Source organism: Choloepus didactylus, chromosome 2 (assembly GCF_015220235.1).
Source record: "Choloepus didactylus isolate mChoDid1 chromosome 2, mChoDid1.pri, whole genome shotgun sequence".
NCBI lineage: Eukaryota > Metazoa > Chordata > Mammalia > Pilosa > Megalonychidae > Choloepus > Choloepus didactylus.
In genome coordinates this window covers 189,780,150-189,799,794 of record NC_051308.1, presented here as the reverse complement: position 1 = coordinate 189,799,794, position 19,645 = coordinate 189,780,150, and the positions used below count along the sequence as shown (strand labels likewise).

Below are 19,645 nucleotides of genomic sequence, written 5' to 3'. Positions count from 1 at the left end.
TAAATTACACCATTCCTCACATATTAGGGATAAAAATTATTTTGCTGGTTTGTCATTTCTCTTTTAATTATATTCATGATTTCTTTCTTTGAAATTCAGAATTTATTTTGGGGGGCACAAGATCAATCCAAGCCAGATGCTGTCTTTCCGGGCAATGCTGCCACAATATCTGTACTTTAAACCTTCTCTTGGTCAGAGAAATTTGCTTTTAAACAAATCTCTGAGTAACTGGCATTTAGCAAGGTGTGGTGGTCCATATCGCTACCTTCTAAATGTTTCAGTTTCTCTGTCTTCCAGGCATATGGTGGGGCCACAGTTCCCTGCCTTCCTTCTTTAAAGGCAGTTTGGCATTGTGACTTGTTTGGACCAGAAACAGGAGAGCAGAAGGAAAGTGTGTCACTTCCAGGTTGAAGCTTTAAGAGCAGAGCATGACTTTTAGAAGCCCATTCCCTCATCACTGCTGTGGAGATCTTGGAAGCACATAACCAGAGAAAGCCTCTGACGCCTGGATCTCTGAGCAAAGCTCCGTTGCTAATATGCTTTGGACATGTGTGATTGAGAAATAAACTTTTATAATACTGAGATGCTGAGATTCACTGCAGCATAACCTAGGCTATCTTCGCCTCTATGAATGCACAATTACACTGTTTTCTTTCCTTCTACCCTCGGCAATACCAAGGCTCCATATGATGGGTCCACCAGCCTGGGTCCCAGATTCCAACCTAGCAATCCTGACTAATATGGAAATGCACATGGGTGATAGACTTTGTTACTAGGATTGCCAGTTTTACACGGCACACTGGTTAAATTTGCATTTCAAACAAATGATGACTCATTTTTTAGTATAAATATGCCCCATGTGCGAGATACATGAAAAAAAATTGATGTTTATCTGAAATTCAAAGTTAACTGGGCCTCCTGTGTTTTTATTTGCTAAATCTGCCAAATCTATTTGTGACTCCTTTAATATCTCAAAATGTCTTTCAGAATTCTTCACCCATTAATGTCCATTTCACTGGATCACATGCTTTTCCCTTCAAGACCTTGTGGTTGTCACTCCATTTTCTTCAGTCATTTGGTGTTGAAAAGAATTCTAACACCAGTTTGAATTTTATTTCTGTAAGATATGTTTGTTCCTAAAAGTAAAAACTGTCACTGGCTGCTGTTTTAGTCTGCTAGGCTGCTGAAATGCAGACACTATGAAATGGGTCCACTTTTAACAATGGGAATTTATTAACTAACAAGCTTTCATTTTTGAGGCTGAGGAAAGCGTCCAAATCCAGGCATCATCAGGTGATGCTTTCTTCCCAAAGATGGGCTGCCAGCGATCCTGGACTTCTCTGTCTCATGGCAAGGCACACAGTGGCTTCTGCTGGGCTCCCCCTTCTCTTCTGGGTTTCCTTGCTTTCAGCGTCTGGCTTCGGTGTGGTGGCTTTCTTTCTCAGCTTGTGTCTTTCTCTTTCTCTGCTTATCTGTATTGTTTTATTTTATAAAGTAAGAGGATAAAGACGCACACTGAATGAGGGTGAGTCACATCTGAAGTTAAGATCCTATGCACCAAAAGGTCCTACTTACAATAGCTTCATGCTCACAGGAATGGATTAACTTTAAGAACCTGCTTTTCTGGGGTCCAAAAAGCCTCCAAACCATCAAGGATGTGTTTCAGCATTGTTTTGTTTTCACTAATTTTGGCTAGTTTACAATAAGCTGTTCATTTTGCATTATCAGCTCAGGGAAATTTCTCTTATTATGTGCTTGATTAATATGTCTTCGCATTTAATCTTACCTCTTTCTCAGGAAGAATTTTCTGTGTTTTTTATTTCCACTTCTGTACTCTCTGTCTATCATATTTCTCTTATGTCATTGTTTTAATCTCTTTGTCTTTTGCATCTGCATTATAAGAACATTTTTATAGAACCTTCCACATCACTGACTCAATTTTCTGCAGTGTCAATTCTATTCTTTATAGTTTCCAATGTAAGTTTTAATTCTGCTATTGTGCTTTTGGTTTCCTATATTCAGCCACTTCCCTTTTCATCTGATTATTGTCTAAATATCTCAGCTTCTAATTTTATTTCACTAATACATCATTTTCTTGAATTTTTTTATAATCACACAGAAAACACATTCTAAAATTTTCTTCTATTTTTTAGACATATTCTTTTCTTCTATATAGTGGATATAATTTTATCTTTTGTGCTAAAAAAAATCTCTTTATACGTCCATCGATTTCTTTTAACTCTTCCTTCAACAAAAAGCCATCTCTCTATGTCTAAAGTTTGCCAATAAAGAGAGTGAATAGACTCTTCTGTGGTCTGCCTCCCTGCCTACCTGGCTTTTATAGAAATCTTGTTTCAGATCTTAATCTTGAAGTCTTATTTACGTACAACAAGCCTTGGCCAACTTTCTAGAGTCTAGGAATTGTTTATCCGAGTGGGCTTTGCTGGCCTGAAAAGCAATTGTCACTCTAGCTACCTGATAAGCTGACTCTGCAGAGAAGAATTATTCCCAGATAGTGTGAACCATCTGCAGATTTTCCTGGCTGGAAAAAGTGCATGAAAGACCAGGATGCCCAGAATGTATGTTTTCAATTTGAGTTAGGGAGGCACAGAAGAGGTGCATAAAAACCTTCACTACTCCTGCCTCCCCCACTTCTACAACCCCCCTGTAAACATCCCTGATTCTCCAGTCCCTTTCCCCTTTCAACCCACCAGCCTTCCATAGCACCACACTGACAGTGGGTATGACACGTTCCGCTACATCATGCTGGGAAGTCTCTGTGCCCTTAACAAAGTACTATACCTCCAAGGCTATTTGTAAGGCCTGACTGAGATGCTTAGCAAACTAACCTGCCCAAACTTGAGCACTGTCCTTTTCTCTCTCTCTCTCTCTCACACACACACACATCAAACACCCCCACCCATGCACATACACACATTACACGTCACAACACATGCTTGGCACTTGATATTCTCGGTGCCTAGACTGACATATCCAACCTATCTGAGTAACCAGGATAACCCCTTGGTTCTTAGGATTCAGGTAATGTGTCTCTGTAAAAAATAAAGACAAGGGACCTATTATCCCCCAAGCTCCTTGTTTTCTCCCATGTCCACCTGTGCTGCCAACCAATGTCACCATGGCATCAGCCAATCCCAGATTCCTCTAGAGCTGCCTGCAACCCATGGCTGACTTTATCCATCTCTATGCTTGCCAGCAACTATAGCAGACAAAGGACTTGAATGGCAGCCTTCTTGTTCTGGAGAAACATGAATTTGACAAATACACTGTGGGAAATAGGGTAGGAACTACAGAGCCTCCATAAGAGCTTCCGAGCATCAGCTCCCCTCCCTGAAATCTCTAGGGGGTTGGACACTGGCCTTCAATGACTGTACAGACAGTGGCCAGAAGGGGATGGTGTAAGACATGACATGGACACCGTGCTGAAGTCCCCATAGGCAAGGACCCCACCATTGCTGATACAATGACAGTATGACAGTCCTGGTCTAACAGATGTCTTTTTCGTTTAAGGTTGTAAAGCATCTCTTGTTTGGGTGACAGGCGGTTGGGATCATTATTTTTTATTCACCAAACCCACAGGGGAGTCTGGAGGGGAGGGAAAAGGTCAAAGTCTCAGGTCCAGACCTAATAGATACTCTTGAACAGCCACAGATGGATACCACCTCTCTGACCCTTGATTTTCGTCAGCTGCAAAATGAAGACAAGAATACTTGATTTGCAGACCTGTTGTGAGGATTAGAGGAAATAACATTCCTAAAGCCTTTGGCAGAGTGTCATGAATATAGTAGATGCTTAAAACAGGTTAGTGCTTATCATGATGTATTATCCTGTTGTGTAAGAGAGTTATGCATTTATTTTTCATCCTTGTATCTTCCTGTGTTTTCCTCCAGTACCTTACTTGTTACAGTGCAGCAGGAACTTAGAGACAATTTGTTCCTGGAATGAATGGATGTTTGAATGAATGAATAACTGAGTGTTGTCTGATGAAATGGAAAGAATGCTAATTTAAGAAGGCTAGAATTGGAAGCTGAAGGTAAATTTCCTTTAGCAACTGGGCGGCCCATGTGCTGAGCAGTGAATCTAATCTGTTCACTTCATATATATTTTCCATGGTAGTGTGGGTGCCTGAAGATGAGGGCCTAGGTTGTATTGACCTCTGTGTCTTTACCCTGATGTGCAATAGGCCCTCAGAAGCTGTTTTCGGAATAGAGGAGCAGATGGGTGGAGCAGCTGCTTGTACCTTCACTTTGATGATGTCCGGGTTGTACTGCACTGCATCTCCCCACTCCTGCATCAGTTCTGCTGTTGGCAGATCCTTGTACGCCAGGGCAGTGATGTGCTCACTTGCCCCTCCTCGTACGAGCACCACCAAATCCTCCACCATAGTGTTTCTCTTTTTTCTTTCTGGAATGAACACAGAGAGCTGGCATGTTACTGGGAATCCACTATAGCTACTTGGAATTTACTGCAGCCCAACCAGCAGTGTTAACATAATATTTGCTGAGCTTGGCCCTGAAGACCTGGGCAGACAAGACACATCCTGTCTTCAGGGGAATCATGGTCCAGGAGGTGAAAGGGATGATCCTCCAATCACATACAACAAGAGTTGGGGACGAAAGGGATGTTTACTTTGAGCATCTGTAAGTGCCAGCCACTAAGTGAGTCTACTACAGATAGGTAGATGGCTAGATGATAGATACAGAGATAGACAGACAGACAAACAGAAAGATGATGGGTGGATAGATGGATGGATGATAGTTGACAGAACATTATAGATTGATGGATCGATTGATAGACAGATGATATGTTATAATATTTTCTTTTAACCTGAGAGCATTATTATTGGCTCTCAGCCAATATATGATCATCAATATATGAGCATCATATATGATGAAAGTCATACCTGGAATTGTTATGTCACTTGCCAAGGCCCACAAAGGTAGTAAGTTAACGGAGCCAATTTTTAAACAAGTTCTACCTGCTTTCAAACACACCGCTCCTTGTTCCAGTAATTTTCACCTCACCAAGTTAGTTTCTGGGGGTGGAGTGTGGTAGAGCCCATGGGACTGAAAATTCAATTCATCCCCTTCAGCCTAGTGACTCTGCACACCTTTGCCAATCTCAGCTGTCTTCATCTAGCCTTGCGGTCATGGACAAATCACATACGGTGTGAGATTTCTTTTTTCCTCATCTACAAGGTGGATCCTCTGGAACCACGTAAAGAATAAATTGCACAATGATAACTAATAGTTATTGATCATTTATTATCTGTCAGCCACTAATCTAAGTGTTTACATGCATAAATTCATTTAATCTTCACTTTGAAATAGGAACTATATGATCCCCCCCCACTATACAGATAAGAAATCTGAGGCGCAAGAGGTGAAGAAAATCAATACAGACTGCTCAACCCAAGCTCTAAGCTACAGCACCTTTTTGTGTGAGATGACAAAGAGGGAAAAATATGAAGAGGGTGAGCTTGGCTTGTGGTAGATACTCACTACCCAGTAGCCGTTATAAAATCATTATCATATTTTGATTTCTCAGAGCTGTCCAGAAAGCCTTCAGTCATATCAGTGAGTTATACTCATTTTATTTGTCTTTGTGCCCAATGCCAAAAGAGCTGGTATAAGGTGACTACTTAGCTCTGAGCATCATAACAAAGTACATCTCATATACTATGGTGGGAGTGTAGAAAACAGTTTAGCTATATGTAGTCAAGTAGAAAAAGTACATACCCTATAACCCAGCAATTCTGCTCCTAGATATATTCCCTGGAGGAAAACATGCACATATGTACCAGAAGATTTTGTTAGAATGTTTATAGCAGCATCAATCACAATTGCTTAAAACAAGAAATAACCCAAATGCCCATCAAAGTAGAAGGGACAAATAATGTTATGATCATGCAATAAAATGGAATGATGTTGAGTGATATCAACAGGACTGAAAAGATTACATTCTGTGCTGGTTTGAATGCATTGTGTCCCCCAAATGCCATTATCTTTGTGGTCTTGTGGGGCAGAGATTTGCTTGGAATGTGCCCCACCCAGCTGTGGGTGATGATAATTTTGATGAGATGTTCCCATGGAGGTGTGGCCCCGCCCATTCGGGGGTGGGCCTTGATCAGTGCAGCCATATAAAACATGCTGACTCAAAGAGACTAAACAGAGTGCAGCTGTGAGTGACGTTTTGAAGAGGAGCAAGCTTGCTAGAGAGGAATGTCCTGGGAGAAAGCCATTTTGAAACCAGAACTTTGGAGCAGATGCCAGCCACATGCCTTCCCAGCTAACAGAGGTTTTCCGGACGCAATTTGCCATCCTCCAGTGAAGGTACCTGATTACTGATGTGTTACCTTACTGATGTGTTACCTTGGACACTTTATGGCCTTAAGACTGTAACTGTATAGCCAAATAAACCCCCGTTTTATAAAAGCCAATCCATCTCTGGTGTTTTGCATTCCGCAGCATTAGCAAACTAGAACACATTCCATCCACATAAAACTCAAAAACAGTTAATACTAACCCATATTGGTCATATATATATATGTGTGTGTGTGTGTGTGTGTGTGTGTGTGTGTGTGTGTGTGTGTGTGTGTATTTATAGTCAGACTACAAAGAAAGGAAGGAAATTGTGACACAAAAGTTGGGTTCATGGCTATTTCAAAAAGCAATGGAGGAATTGTGATTGGCAGAGTTTTCTGGGGTGCTCAGTAACGTTCTATTTAAGGTCCTGGGTGGAGGTTTGCTTTACAAGTCTCCTTTAAACAGTATCTATGTTTTAGGTACTCCTCTCTATGTATGACCCAGCCCCACCAAAACCAGTACCAACAAGTCAGTCACAAGCAGAAGAGATTGTTCTAGACCAGCAATTAATTTTTGTGATTGTTTTATTTTGTTTCATTTCAGCCGTGGAGCTCTTTCTTCAAATATAACCTTAGGCACAAGACTTACATGTAGAGCAGATAAATGCAGAGCTGCTTGGGGAGTAGAAGGGGTCAGAGGGTTGGAGCTCTCCTTCTCAACCTCTTTCCCCTACTTCACTGACTGTGTTGATTTCCAACTTGCTTTTATTGGTTCCAAGTTCCCTGCCCTCAGATACCTGGCCCCCTACCCCTGACTCACCCCCTACCCTGGATACCCTCTTTAGATATGGTCTCCCCTCCCATTTGGGCCTGAGTCGTGATTTATGGCTTTGCCTGCTCTTCTAGTCTCCATATCACTCATTATCTCAGATAAGACTAGCCTTCTCACCTACCTTCCCTACCCTCTTCACCTTCCAGCTACCCAAGAATCTGATCACTAACCAGGCCAATTCCCAGGCCCCAGGGCAGATTTCCATTGTTAGATTATTATTATTATTTTTTTTTATCAGTCTTGATACTTTACTCTGTAAGTTGCAGTTCAAAAGCTCCCTCCTCCAGGAAGCCTACCCTGATGTCCCAGACTGTGGGGCTTATCACTGCCTTGTCATTGTTTCTTCAGTTATTTGTCTATCTCATGCAAGCACCATGAGGATAGGAAGTCAATCTTATTCATATTCATATTCTAGCACATAGGAGAGTAATAAATTTTAATTGGATGAATTATTATTTAAATTGAATTACCTTGGAATACCCCGTCTTTAGCTTAAAGACTGGGACAGAGAGGCAGTAGGGAGGGAAAGACTGTAAACACAGAAATCATACTCCTTTGCCACTTACCATCTATTTCCCTCAGAATCGCTTGGCACGAACCCTTCGACACACCCAGCTTGATGTAGATCTCTTCGATGGCAGCACCAATTTTAAAATTATTTTTGGCACAGGCCTGGATATGGTTAAGAGTGAAATCTGAAAGAAGCAAGGAAAGAGACCCATGAACTAAAAGGTAATTCACCCCATCCCTTTTCCTTCCATCGATTCCAGAAGCCTAGCTTTTCCTGGATGTCATGTAGCCCCACAGGGACTCAGGTTCCAATAAATGGGTTATCAGCTCTATTTACTGCAGCAGTTACCAGCACCAGGCAGAAACCTCATGGGAAATTAGCATCAGCCTCTTCTTTCAGTCCCCTCCCCAAATTCTGAGGGTATTTGCTGCCCTCCAAGTAAGAGAAGTCGTTTTCTATAATTTGACTCATCTTTGTCTCTGAGGATAGACCCACTGAGCACAGAGGCTCTGGCAATCCATCCCCTTCCCCTGGCTCACCCCCTCTAATCTTTATGGAGTGGAAAGAGCTAGTTAATTGATCAATGGAGGCAATGCATAAGAATCGCCTGATATATTGCCTGACAAAGAGGCAGGGCTTAATACATAAGCCATTTCCCTTATTTCTTCTTCATTCTGGGGCCATTTCCTACTTCTTTCCTCCCTAATTCTCCCTTTGGCATCCTCCCCTCCTGGTCTCCTTGGAATTTCAGCTGTGATTTGTAAGCACTTGAGGCCAGTGCAGGGAAAGAAGAGAAACTCTGACTACTGTGCTATCTTACATGGTTGGTGTGGATGAGTTTTTCCCAAAGCATATTCCTTGAAATACATATCCCATAAGATATCAGCAGGTATTACCAGAAGAGGACTTTTGGGGTTAAATAAGTATGATACATGCTGGATCAGAAAGATGATGTGGTCATATTACTACAGTGTGCTTTGTGAAACTCCAAGAGCGGGATATGTTATACAGCATTTCCCCAACTTAATTGACTCCAGAGTCCTTTTGTAGGTAGCAGTTTGAGGAGCTATGAAAAGCACATTTGAAAACACTGATATGGAAAAAGGTATCTCTGATATTGGCAAAGCTGAGGCCATACTGACATGAATTTACATTACACACCATGTGTCCTCTGAAAGGTACACTGCTTGTAATCACACCCTGGCTCTGTTTCTGCAAACTATGAACTAGTGCAGTTCACTAGAATACCAGTTATGGGACTACTGCAGTAATCTGGGGCCTGCTAGTTAAAGTGTGGTCCAAAGACCAGCAGGATCAGCGTCACCTCAAAGCTTATTAGAAATGCAGATTCTTGGATCTCACCTCAAACCAACTGAATCCAAATTTACCTCTTAACAAGATTCTCAGGTAATTCATTTGCACATTAAAGTTTGAGACGCACTGACCTCAGGTGAGCCTAAGGTGGTAGCAGTAAAGATGGAGATAAAATAAGATTTGCAGTTAGAGATGCTGAACTTATTACAGAATAAAAAGAAATAAAAATATCAATATTGACACCTAGGTTTTTGGTGTGAGCCACTGGTTGGATGATGGAACCATTTCTGAGATGTGGATGACTATGGAAAAGTGAAAGATCTTTTTGGGGCATGTTAAGTTTGTGATTAGATTTTTAGATTAAAATGGAAACATCCCAGGAAGCCATTGTACCGGGTGCAAGGAAGAGATCCAGGATGTATATTTAAATTGGGAGTTATCTGCTTGTGGAAAGTATTTAAAGTCACGAGACTGAAAGAGTTGCTAAGAGAAGGAAAACTCTGCAAATGAGATTGTGAAGGTGTAGCTAGGGGGTGGAAGGAAAACTAGGACAACCTATGACTCCTCCCCCACCAACAAATGTCAGCCTCTCCCTACCAATTCAGAGTTCACATGTGCCCCATCAGGAAAGGCAGGTCCCTTGGGCGGTGTACCTGCTTTCTCCATGGCCTCTTTGTTTATGACGAGCGTGTATTCATAAATGCCCCCAAGCACGGCCTCTGTGATGTAATGGGTCCCAAAATCACGGAAGAGATCTCTGTACTCCCCGTAGCTGTACTCCAGCGGCAGCTGCTTGACTCTCTGAAGGAACTCGTAATGGAGCATGAGGCCTCTGGGTTTCAGCTTGTAACGCGCTACTTCAAGGTCAGAGCGCGCGTGCAGAAATACGCTTTTCTAAATGAAATACCAACATGGGAAAACCAGACCTTTAAAATTAGGAAGGTGGAACGAGAAGATGAACTTTACAAATACCATCCGATGTTCTTGGCCTGGGGTCATCACTCTTATGGTTCCTTTAGGATACTGGAAGGAAGATGGCCTCTTTGATAAGCTTTCATTTCTCATAAATATTCCGATGTCCTTTTCAGCTTGGAAGAGCTGGCTCTTAACTCACCTCCATCATGAATAAGGAACAAAAAGGGTAACTGGAAACAGTCAAAGCAGAGAGCAGTGGAAACGCATGAGGCTGTTCTGACGTGGTGTCACCAAGGAGCCGCTTGTACAGGATTTGCTAATCTGCAAAAGCAAACTCTTTGCTTATGCCTTTTAAACTCTGGGAAGAAAAGCCACTCAAGAAAGAGCAAAGGTGGTGCTTCAGGAAGGCTAGACATTTTAGTGTATGGCAGGAGTCAGCAAACCACAGCTTACACGCCAAATCTGGTGCCTGTTATTGTAAAGTTGTTTGTAACGCAGCCATGTCCATTCTTCAACATATTGTCTAAGGCTGTTTTCAGGCTACAACAAGAGAGTTGAGTAGTTGCCAGAGAGACCCTATGGCCCTGCAAAGCCTAAAATATTTTCTATCTTGCTCTTTATAGACAAAGTTTGGTGACCCCTGGTGTATGGGATGGACTGAAAGATGGCAATGCTGGATGCAGTACAACCATCCAGGAGCTACTACTGTAACCTGAGGTGATAGCTTCCTACACCAGGGTGTAGGCAGAGGAAAAGGAGATAGGGAAGGAGATGCTCCAACCCTAAAACTTTCAGCCTGTCTGACCTATCCCTTGGCTGGTGGTCGATAAGGGCATGTCAGTTCTAGTTGTGACAATCACAGAGGTCTGCTCACTTTGTTCCCTGCCTGACTCTCATCCCATTTTAGTCCAGCCCCATTGAGCACAACCCTCTTCCTTCTCCCCTTTCTCCTACCTAGACAGTCACCAGGTTTTCTGACTCTTTCAGGCCTCATCTCCTCTTGCTTGAGTCGTTATAAAAGCTTCCCCGCTGTTTTCCCTTTTATCTCTAACCTGCCTTCAATGCTCCTCTCAAAGCTAACTCCCTAAAACTCTGAAAATTTTACAATAAGACCCCTCTGGGTTTAAAACAAAACCCTTCAATAGTTTTCACTGCTTGCAAAATAAAATCAGCTACCTTAGTTTGTATGTAAGACCTTTACAATCTGTCTGGCAATAGCATCTCTGGCTTCAATTCTACAACCTTAAATTTTTCCTCCTTATACTGTACTATTTTCTACTACCACACCATATATCAGCATTAATCCCACTCCTCATTGTTCCTCAAACCCGTCATTCTTGTCCATGTTATAATTTGGCATATGCTGTTCTTTCTGAGTGAAATGCTCTTCCTTCCCTTTTCTGCCTGACACATACTTACTTATCTTTTAAATCCCCACTTAGTTGTCCCTTCCTAGTTGATACCATCAGTGGATTCCCCAGACACAAAAGGGGAAGTGGATTCCCGTTCTCTAGGATTGCACTGCATTTTGCGTACATTCCCTTTACAGCGTATACCATGCTATATTATAACTGATGTAAACAAATTATGAACAAGTCATCTGCTTATATGTTTACCACTCCTACTAGACTGTGAATTTGAAGGCAAGAATTATATTTTATTTGTCTTTTGGTCCTAAGTCTCTAGTGTAGTGTCCAGCACAGCATAAAAACTCTGTAACTGTTTGTTTGAATCAGGGAGGTGGGAAGGGAGAAAGAGAGGAAATGAGAAATGTAGGGAGTAAATGGATGGCACCATTTGTTTGCCCTCCTAACAAGAAAGTACATTCCCTTTAGACGGTCCTATCCCTCACCACTCTATTTCAGTCCTAGGTGCTATTCTGAGTTTGGAGATGAAATAAACAGCCTCTGCCTTCCGGGAGCTTATAGCCTAGAAGATGAGGGAAGATAAGCAAAGACAGTTACAGTTTAATTCATGTTTACTACCCACTTTCTGCTGCTTGATATTAGGCAGAGAGACCTTTTATGAGCCCCTCCTCATTTCTTTTTTCACTTATGAACCACTATAGACTTTCACTGTTGTCTCCTCCATATTCCCCTCAGATTAATTTTCCATCATATCACACCCATGTTGAAATTCTCAGTGGCAAGAGAATAAAATGCACCATCACCACCCTGGAATTCAAGGTTCCTCAAATCTACTTGTCACCTGCTTTTCCAACATCATACTCCTTTACTTCCCATTCCAATTACTCTCCAAAGGGGTTTGACTTTTGCCTTGCAGGCAATAGGTAACAGATAATATGATTAGAATAGTATTGTAGAAATATTTCTCAGGTAACAGATGAAACTGAAGGGGGACATTGGGAGACAGGGAGACCCTGAGGAGGACAAAGCAAGAGGCGAAAGTTCCTGGGCTAGTAAATGTGCATTGGAATTAGGTTAAAAAATATTTGAGAGTGATAACTGAAGGATTCGGTGGCCAACAGATGTGGAAATGAAGCAGTGGTGAGAGCCAAATGGGATTCTGAGGTTCTTAGCTTGGAAAAGCGTAAGGAAAAAAAGTACTATTGACACAGATAGAAAATTTAAAAGGAGTATCAGCTTTGGTGTATCAGCAAGGCCTTCGGGAGATGATGCTCAGATGAGTGAGCTGTGTGGATCCAGAAGTTAAGAAAAAGGTTAGAATGAGTGTGGAAGGCTCAGGGCACATCCATGTAGAGGTAAGAGGTGAGTATAAGAGATGGCTGCAGCGATTGTAGAGTAAGAAGGAAAGAGAGCCACAAATTAGATAATTAAAAACAGGTGGGGATGTTAGAACCCAGGAAGAAAACCTGATAAAGAGCAGAAAGAAAACAGGAGAAAAAGGAGAAGGATGGTTGGAGAAGAGGTCTTTGCTGACATTCCAGAGAGGAATTTCAGCCAACTGTTTGGGATGGAAGTACGATTTTTATGGATTAAAAATTCTCCTGAGATGTTTTGGTCTTTCAAAGCTATAGTCTTAAGCTTAGGGGAAAACAAAAGAAAAAAGGTAATTAGAAAGAGAGAGAAATAAATGTAGAACACCGTATCTGCTAAAAAGTAAGTTAATGTAAGATCAGGCTATATTTTGTAAAAAAAAAAAGTTTTCATGACAACAAAAATATAATTGATTATGAGGATTGGTAGTAATGTGGAATATAGACACATCTCTGGGAATGAAATTTCGAATGAATACATATAAATTTAAAAGCAATAAAAGTGTACTTACAGTGTGAGAGAATCGTTTGATTCGTCTAATAAATTCTCTGCCATTAGAACTTGCTGAGTCAAGGCCAATTTCAAATATTCCAGGTATTTTAAAACCAAAGCTGAAACTAGACATGCTAGATGTTTTCTCCATGACATTACTTTCAAAATCTGAGTATGATTCATATTCTGTCAGTGCAAATTCATATTTGCCTTGGGTCTAAAGGAATAAAAAAGAAAACATTTCTTATTTCCTTTGACTTAATGTCAGTTCAGTACAAGCTAGACCATTGTATTCTTCCGATGTGCCAGACCCTGGTCTAAGTGCTCTGCATAGAGATACCTAGGGGTCAACTTGTGTACCTTCCTCCAGGGCTCCTGATGGAGTAGGAGAGACAGATTTGGCACTGTGGGATTTAAATGCTGAGGTTGGGGCTTGATTTGGATTTCAACCGACAGGGCTGCAGAAGGACATTCTGGGCTGTGGGCATGGCTTTGACAAAGGCATGGTGGTGGGAAAGGGCAGGATGTATTCCAGGATCCACAAACACTGAAGTGCAGTTACATCAGAGGATGCAAGAGTGAGGGGGAAAATGGGCAAAGGACTGGAATAGACATTTCTCCAAGGAAGATATAAAAAAGGCCAATAAGCTCATGAAAAGATGTTCAACATCATTAGTCATCAGGGTAATGCAAACAAAAACCACCATGAGATTCCACGTCACACCCACTAGAATGGCTATTATTAGAAAACAAACAGACAAAATGGAAAAAAGCGAGTGCTGGCAAGGATGTGGAGAAATAGGAACCCTCATATATTGTTGGTGGGAATGTAAAGTGGTGCAGTCACTGTAGAAAACAGCTTGGTGATTCCTTAGAAGGTTAAACATAGAATACCACATGACCCAGCAATTCTACTTCTAGGTATATACCCAAAAGAATTAAAAGCAGGGACTCAAACAGATACTAGTATTACCATGATCATAGCAGCATTATTCACAATAGACAAAAGGTGGAAACAACCTAAGTGTCCATCAACAGATGAATGGATAAACAAATTGTGGTAAATACACACAGGGTAATATTATTAGTTGTAAAAAGGAATGAAGTTCTGATACATACTACAATATGGACAGACATTGAAAACATTATGCTAAGTGAAATAAGCCAGACACAAAAGGACAAATATTGTGTGATTCTTCTTAACAGAAATATCTAGAATAACCAAAGTCATAGACAGAAAGTAGGTTAGAAGTGACCAGGGGCCAGGGGCAAGGAGGAATGGGGAGTTTTTGCTTAATAGGTAAAGAGTTTCTGTTTGGGTTGATGCAAAAGTCACAGTAATGGATGGGATGGTGGTGATGGTAGCAAAACATTGTGAATTTAATTAATACCACTTCAGCGTACACTTAAAAATCATCAACGTGGGATATTTTGTGTTCTATATGTTACCACAATTTTGAAAAAATTAAAAACAAAAAGAGCGAGGGGAAGGGAAAGGTGTTGTGGGAAAATGTGCTGGCATGAATCTGTCAAGCCAAGAGGCAGAAGCTGCATCTCGGGAGGATCTCTGTGGGGCAGCATGGGGGTTAGACTGGAAGTGATAAGTTCAAGAACGGAGAGACAGGCCAGGAGAAGGCTGCACGAGCAATGCAGGTGACAGCTGGTGAGGGTCAAGGGCAGTGGCAGCAGAGGTAAAGTGACTTCTTAGAACTTAGAAGAGTTGTTTGCTCAAAACGTACTCACAGTCCCGTGCGCAGGGGACGTGTATACCGCCTCAGTGGCCTGGAGGGACCAGTCCTGAACCATCTCCACCCCCACTCCCATCGGCCTCTGGATGCCTACAATTCCCAGAAGAGGGCACAGCACCTCACTGCCATGAAAGAGAAGCAGAAGTGATTCAGAGTGTGGTCTGGAGTAAGGCAACCCGAGGTTGAGTGCCATGCTGCCAGTTTTAATTAGGTAATCTTGGGCGATTGACTTAACATCTCTATGCCTTAGTTTCTTCATGTGTAAAATGGAGAAAATAATTTCCCCTCCCATTAGGCTTGTTTGGAGGATTCAGTTTAAACAGGAATACAGGCACTGGCATAGGGCCTGGCACAGGGTAAGTGCTTGAAAAATGTTGGCAATGGAGAAAGGAGATTATATTTCACATCTGGGTTAGGAGCTGCTTTAACCTGGAGGATAAACGGTTCCTCCCTTGAAAGCAGAGACTCAGGGGATGGCACTGAGCACTTTGGTGGAGAGTATATTTTGCCCAAGTCTACTTTTTTCTTTTTGGTCAATAAGTGTGTGTGGAAAGGGGTGGGGAGTGTCGGAATAAAGGGAGGAGGAAGGAAAGTGGCAGCCTAACCATAAGAACTATGGAATATTAGAGGTGGAAACTACCATCAAGAGCTTCTGCTCAAGCCTCCTCCTTTTACAGAAGAGGAAACTGAGGCTCACAGTGGAAAAGGAATTTAGCCTAAGGTAAAACTGTGACACGTGGCAGAGGTAGACCTAGGATGCAACAGTTCTGTCCCCATGCTCTTCCCATCAGATCTCAAGCATGTGCATTGTACAGTAACAATGTCTATTCTGAACCCCACTCTGTGGGACTTGTTTTGAAGTTTGTATGCTAATCATAATTCAGACCGACACTGTTTATTTTTTTTCTCCATTTTATTTTCTAAATGATTATTGTTGGTATGTAGAAAAGTTATTCATTATTGTACATAATACATGTTTTTATTAGAGAATTTGTGAGTTTACAAAACAATCATGCATAAAATACAGGATTCCCATATACCACCCCACATTAACAACTTTCATTGGTGTGGAATGTTTGTTACAATTGATGAATAGCACTTTTTAAAATCTAATTGTTCTATTTTTAACAGTAGTTAGCTTTGTTACAGTTGATGAAAGAGAAGTAAAATAATTCTATTGTCCATTATTTACATTAGGTGGATTTTTCCCATGTATCATTCTATTTTACCACCATATATTATAATTCATGTACTATTATGAATAGTCCATTGTCTACAATAGAGTTCACTGTATTGTACAGTCCAATATTTATCTTTTAATTTTTATTCTATTATGCAACCTAAAGTTTTCCCTTTTAACCACATTGTGTTGTTTGGATATATTATGTCCCCCAAAAAGCCATATTCTTTAATGCAATCTTGTAGGGGCAGAATGATTAGTCTGATTAGGGTGAAACCTCTGACTGCACTATTTTCATGGAGGTGTAGCCCCACCCATGCAGGGTGGGCCTTGATTAGTTCACTGGAGTATTTGAAAGAGAAGCTAAGAGCCGACACAGACCCAGATACTTGCTGATGCTTAGAGATGCTTGAAGTTGTGGACAGAAGGATGTTTACAGAACTCCGTTTTGCAACACAACCTGGGAGCAAAGGACTAGCAGATGCCAGCCACATGCCTTGCCAGCTGACAGAGGTGTTCCGAATGCCATCAGCCATTCTTCAGTGGAAGTATCCTCTTGTTGATGCCTTAGTCTGACATGTTTATGGCCTCAGAATTGGAAATCTGTAATCTAATAAATCCCCTTTATAAAAGCTAATTCATTTCTGGTATTTTGCATAACAGCAGCATTAGCAAACTGGAAAACACATTCACCTATATATTTCAGTGCTGTTGATTACACTCATAATAATGTACTACCATCACCACCATCCATTTCCAAATCTTTACCATCAGTCAAAATAGAAATTTTGTACAAGTTAAGCATCAACTCCCTGTTCTCTAACTCCAATCTATCTACTGGTAACCTATATTCTAGATTCTAACTCTGAGTTTGCTTTTTATAACTGCTTCACAACAATGGGATCATGCAGTATTTGTCCTTTTATGCCTGGCTTGTTTCACTTAACATGATGTCTTCAAGGCTCATCCATGTTGTTACATGCCTCAGGGCTTCATTCCTCTTTACTGCTGAATAATGTTCCTTCATACATCTATGCCACATATCCTTGTTTATCCATTCATCAGTTGATGGACACTTGGATGCTTCCATCTTTTGGTATTGTGAATAAGGCCACTATGAACATACGTGTGAAAATTTCTGTTTGAGTCCCTGCTTTCAGTTCTTCTGAGTATAAACCTAGTACCAGGACTGCTGGATCATATGGCAATTCTATACTTAGCTTCCTGAGGAACTGCCAAATTGTCTTCCATAGTGGCTACGCTATTTTACATTCCAACCAGCAATGAATGAGTTTTCCTATTTCTCCATAAACCTTTTAACACTTGTAGTTTTCTTTTTCTTAAATAGTGGCCATTCTAGTATGTGTGAAATGGTGTCTCATGGTTTTGATTTGCATTTCCCTAATAGCTAGTGATGTTGAACATCTTTTCATGTGCTTTTTAGTCATTTGTATTTCCTCTTTGGAGAAATGTTTATTCAAGTCTTTTGCTCATTTTTTAATTGGGTAGTTTTTTAATTGTTGAGTTGCAGGATTTCTATATATATTCTGTATATTAAACCCATATCAGCTATGTGGTTTCCAAATATTTTCTCCTATTAGGTAGTGTTTCAGTTTGCTAAAGATACCAGAATGCAGTATACCAGAAATGGGTAGGCTTTTTAAATGGGGATTTATTAGGTGGCAAATTTGCAGTTCTAAGGCCATGAAAATGTCTGAATTAAGGCATCAAAAGGTAAATACCTTCTCTGAGGAAAGGCTGATGGCATCCAAGGTTCCTCTGCCACATGGGAAGGCAAATGGCAACATCTGCTGGTCCTTCTTCTCGTGGGTTCTGGTTTCAATAGCTTTCTCTCAGAGCTTTCTTTCTTAGCTTTTCTGAGCTCCCTCCAAAATGTCTCTGCCTTTTATCCTCTTATAGAGGACTCCAGCAAGGGGATTAAGATCCACCTTGAATGGGTGGGGTCACATCTTCATGGAAACAACCGAATCAAAAGGTCCACCCAACAACAGGTCTGCCCCCACAGGGATGGCCTTTTATGGGGTACGTAACAGATTCAAACCAGCACAAGTAGGTTGACTCTTCATTTTTGTGACAAAGTCCTGTGTTGTAAGTAGTTTGTAATTTTGAGGAAGTCCCATTTATCTATTTTTTCTTTCATTGCTTGTGCTTTGTATATAAAGTCTAATAAACCATTGACTAACACAAAGTCTTGAAAATGCTCCCCCATATTTTCTTATAGGAGTTTTATAGTGATGGTTCTTATATTTAAGTTTTTGATCCATTTTTAGTTAATTTTTGTATATGGTGTGAGACAGGGGTTCTCTTTCATTCTTTTGCATATGGATATCCAGTTCTCCCAGAACCATTTGTTGAAGAGACTTTTCTTCTCCAGTTGAGTGGACTTGGCTGCCTTGTCAGTAATGAATTGGCCATAAATGTGAGGGTCTATTTCTGAACTCTTAATTTGATTCTGTTAGTCAATATATCTATCCTTGTGCCAGTACCTTGCTGTTTTACAACTATAGTTTTGTAATGTTTTAAACTCAAGAAGAGTGAGTCCTCCAACTTAGTTCTTCTTCAAGATGTTTTGGCTTCCAAGTAAATTTGCTAATTCTGCAGAGCAGTCTGTTGGAATTTTGATTGGGATCACATTGAACTTGTAAATCAATTTGGGTAGAATTGACATCTTAATAATATTTAGTCTTCCAATGCATGAACGTACTTCCATTTATTTAGGTCCTCTTTGATTTCTTTTAGCAATGCTTTGTAAATTTCTGTGTATAGGTCCTTTATATCCTTGGTTAAATTTATTCCTGGATATTTGATTCTTTTAATTGCTATTGTGAATGGATTTTTTTCTTAATTTCCTCCTCAGCTTGGTCACTATTAGCGTATAGAAACATTACTGATTTTGTGTGTTGATCCTGTATCCCCCCCCAGTCTGCAGAACTAGTTTTTTTGTTTTGCTTTGTTTTGTTTTTGTTTTTGTTTTTTTAGCTCTAGTAGTCTTATTGTAGATTTTTCAGGATTTTCTATATATATAGTATCATGTCATCTGCAAATAGTGAAAGCTTTATTTCTTCCATTCCAATTTGGATGCCTTTTTTTCATTTTTCTTGCTTAACTGCTCCAGCTAGAACTTCCAGTAAAATGTCGAATAACAGTGATGTCAGTGGGCATCTTTGCCTTGTTCCAGAGCTTAGAGGGAAAACTTTCAATCTTTCACCATTAAATAAGATGTTAGCCAGTGGGCTTTTCAAATATGCCTTTTATCACATTGAGAAAGTTTCCTTTTATTCCTATTTTTTGAAGTCTTTTTACCAAGAAAGGATACTGTATTTTGTCAAATGTTTTTTTCTGCATCAATCAAGATGATCATGTATTTTTTCCCCTTTGATTTGTTAATGTGTGTATTACATTAATTGATTTTCTTGTGTTGAACAACTCTTGCATATCTGGGATAAAACCCACTTGATGACGGTGTATAATTATTTTGATGTACCACTGGATTCAATTTGCAAGTGTTTTGTTGAGGATTTTTGCATCTATATTCATTAGAGAAATTGGTCTGTTAATTTTCTTTTCTT

General features: G+C 40.5%; 1 protein-coding gene across 1 annotated transcript in view; it reads right to left on the bottom strand.

The window, feature by feature from the left end:
• Window positions 1-19,645, bottom strand: part of C8B (complement C8 beta chain) — a 47,852-nt gene that overhangs the window by 9,051 nt on the left and 19,156 nt on the right. Inside the window, exons 6-9 of the mRNA XM_037827105.1 lie at window positions 13,147-13,344; window positions 9,636-9,876; window positions 7,724-7,852; window positions 4,262-4,425 (exon numbers count right to left, since the gene is read on the bottom strand). Coding sequence (XP_037683033.1) covers window positions 4,262-4,425; window positions 7,724-7,852; window positions 9,636-9,876; window positions 13,147-13,344 — 732 coding nt within the window. The remainder of the gene's footprint in view (window positions 1-4,261; window positions 4,426-7,723; window positions 7,853-9,635; window positions 9,877-13,146; window positions 13,345-19,645) is intronic.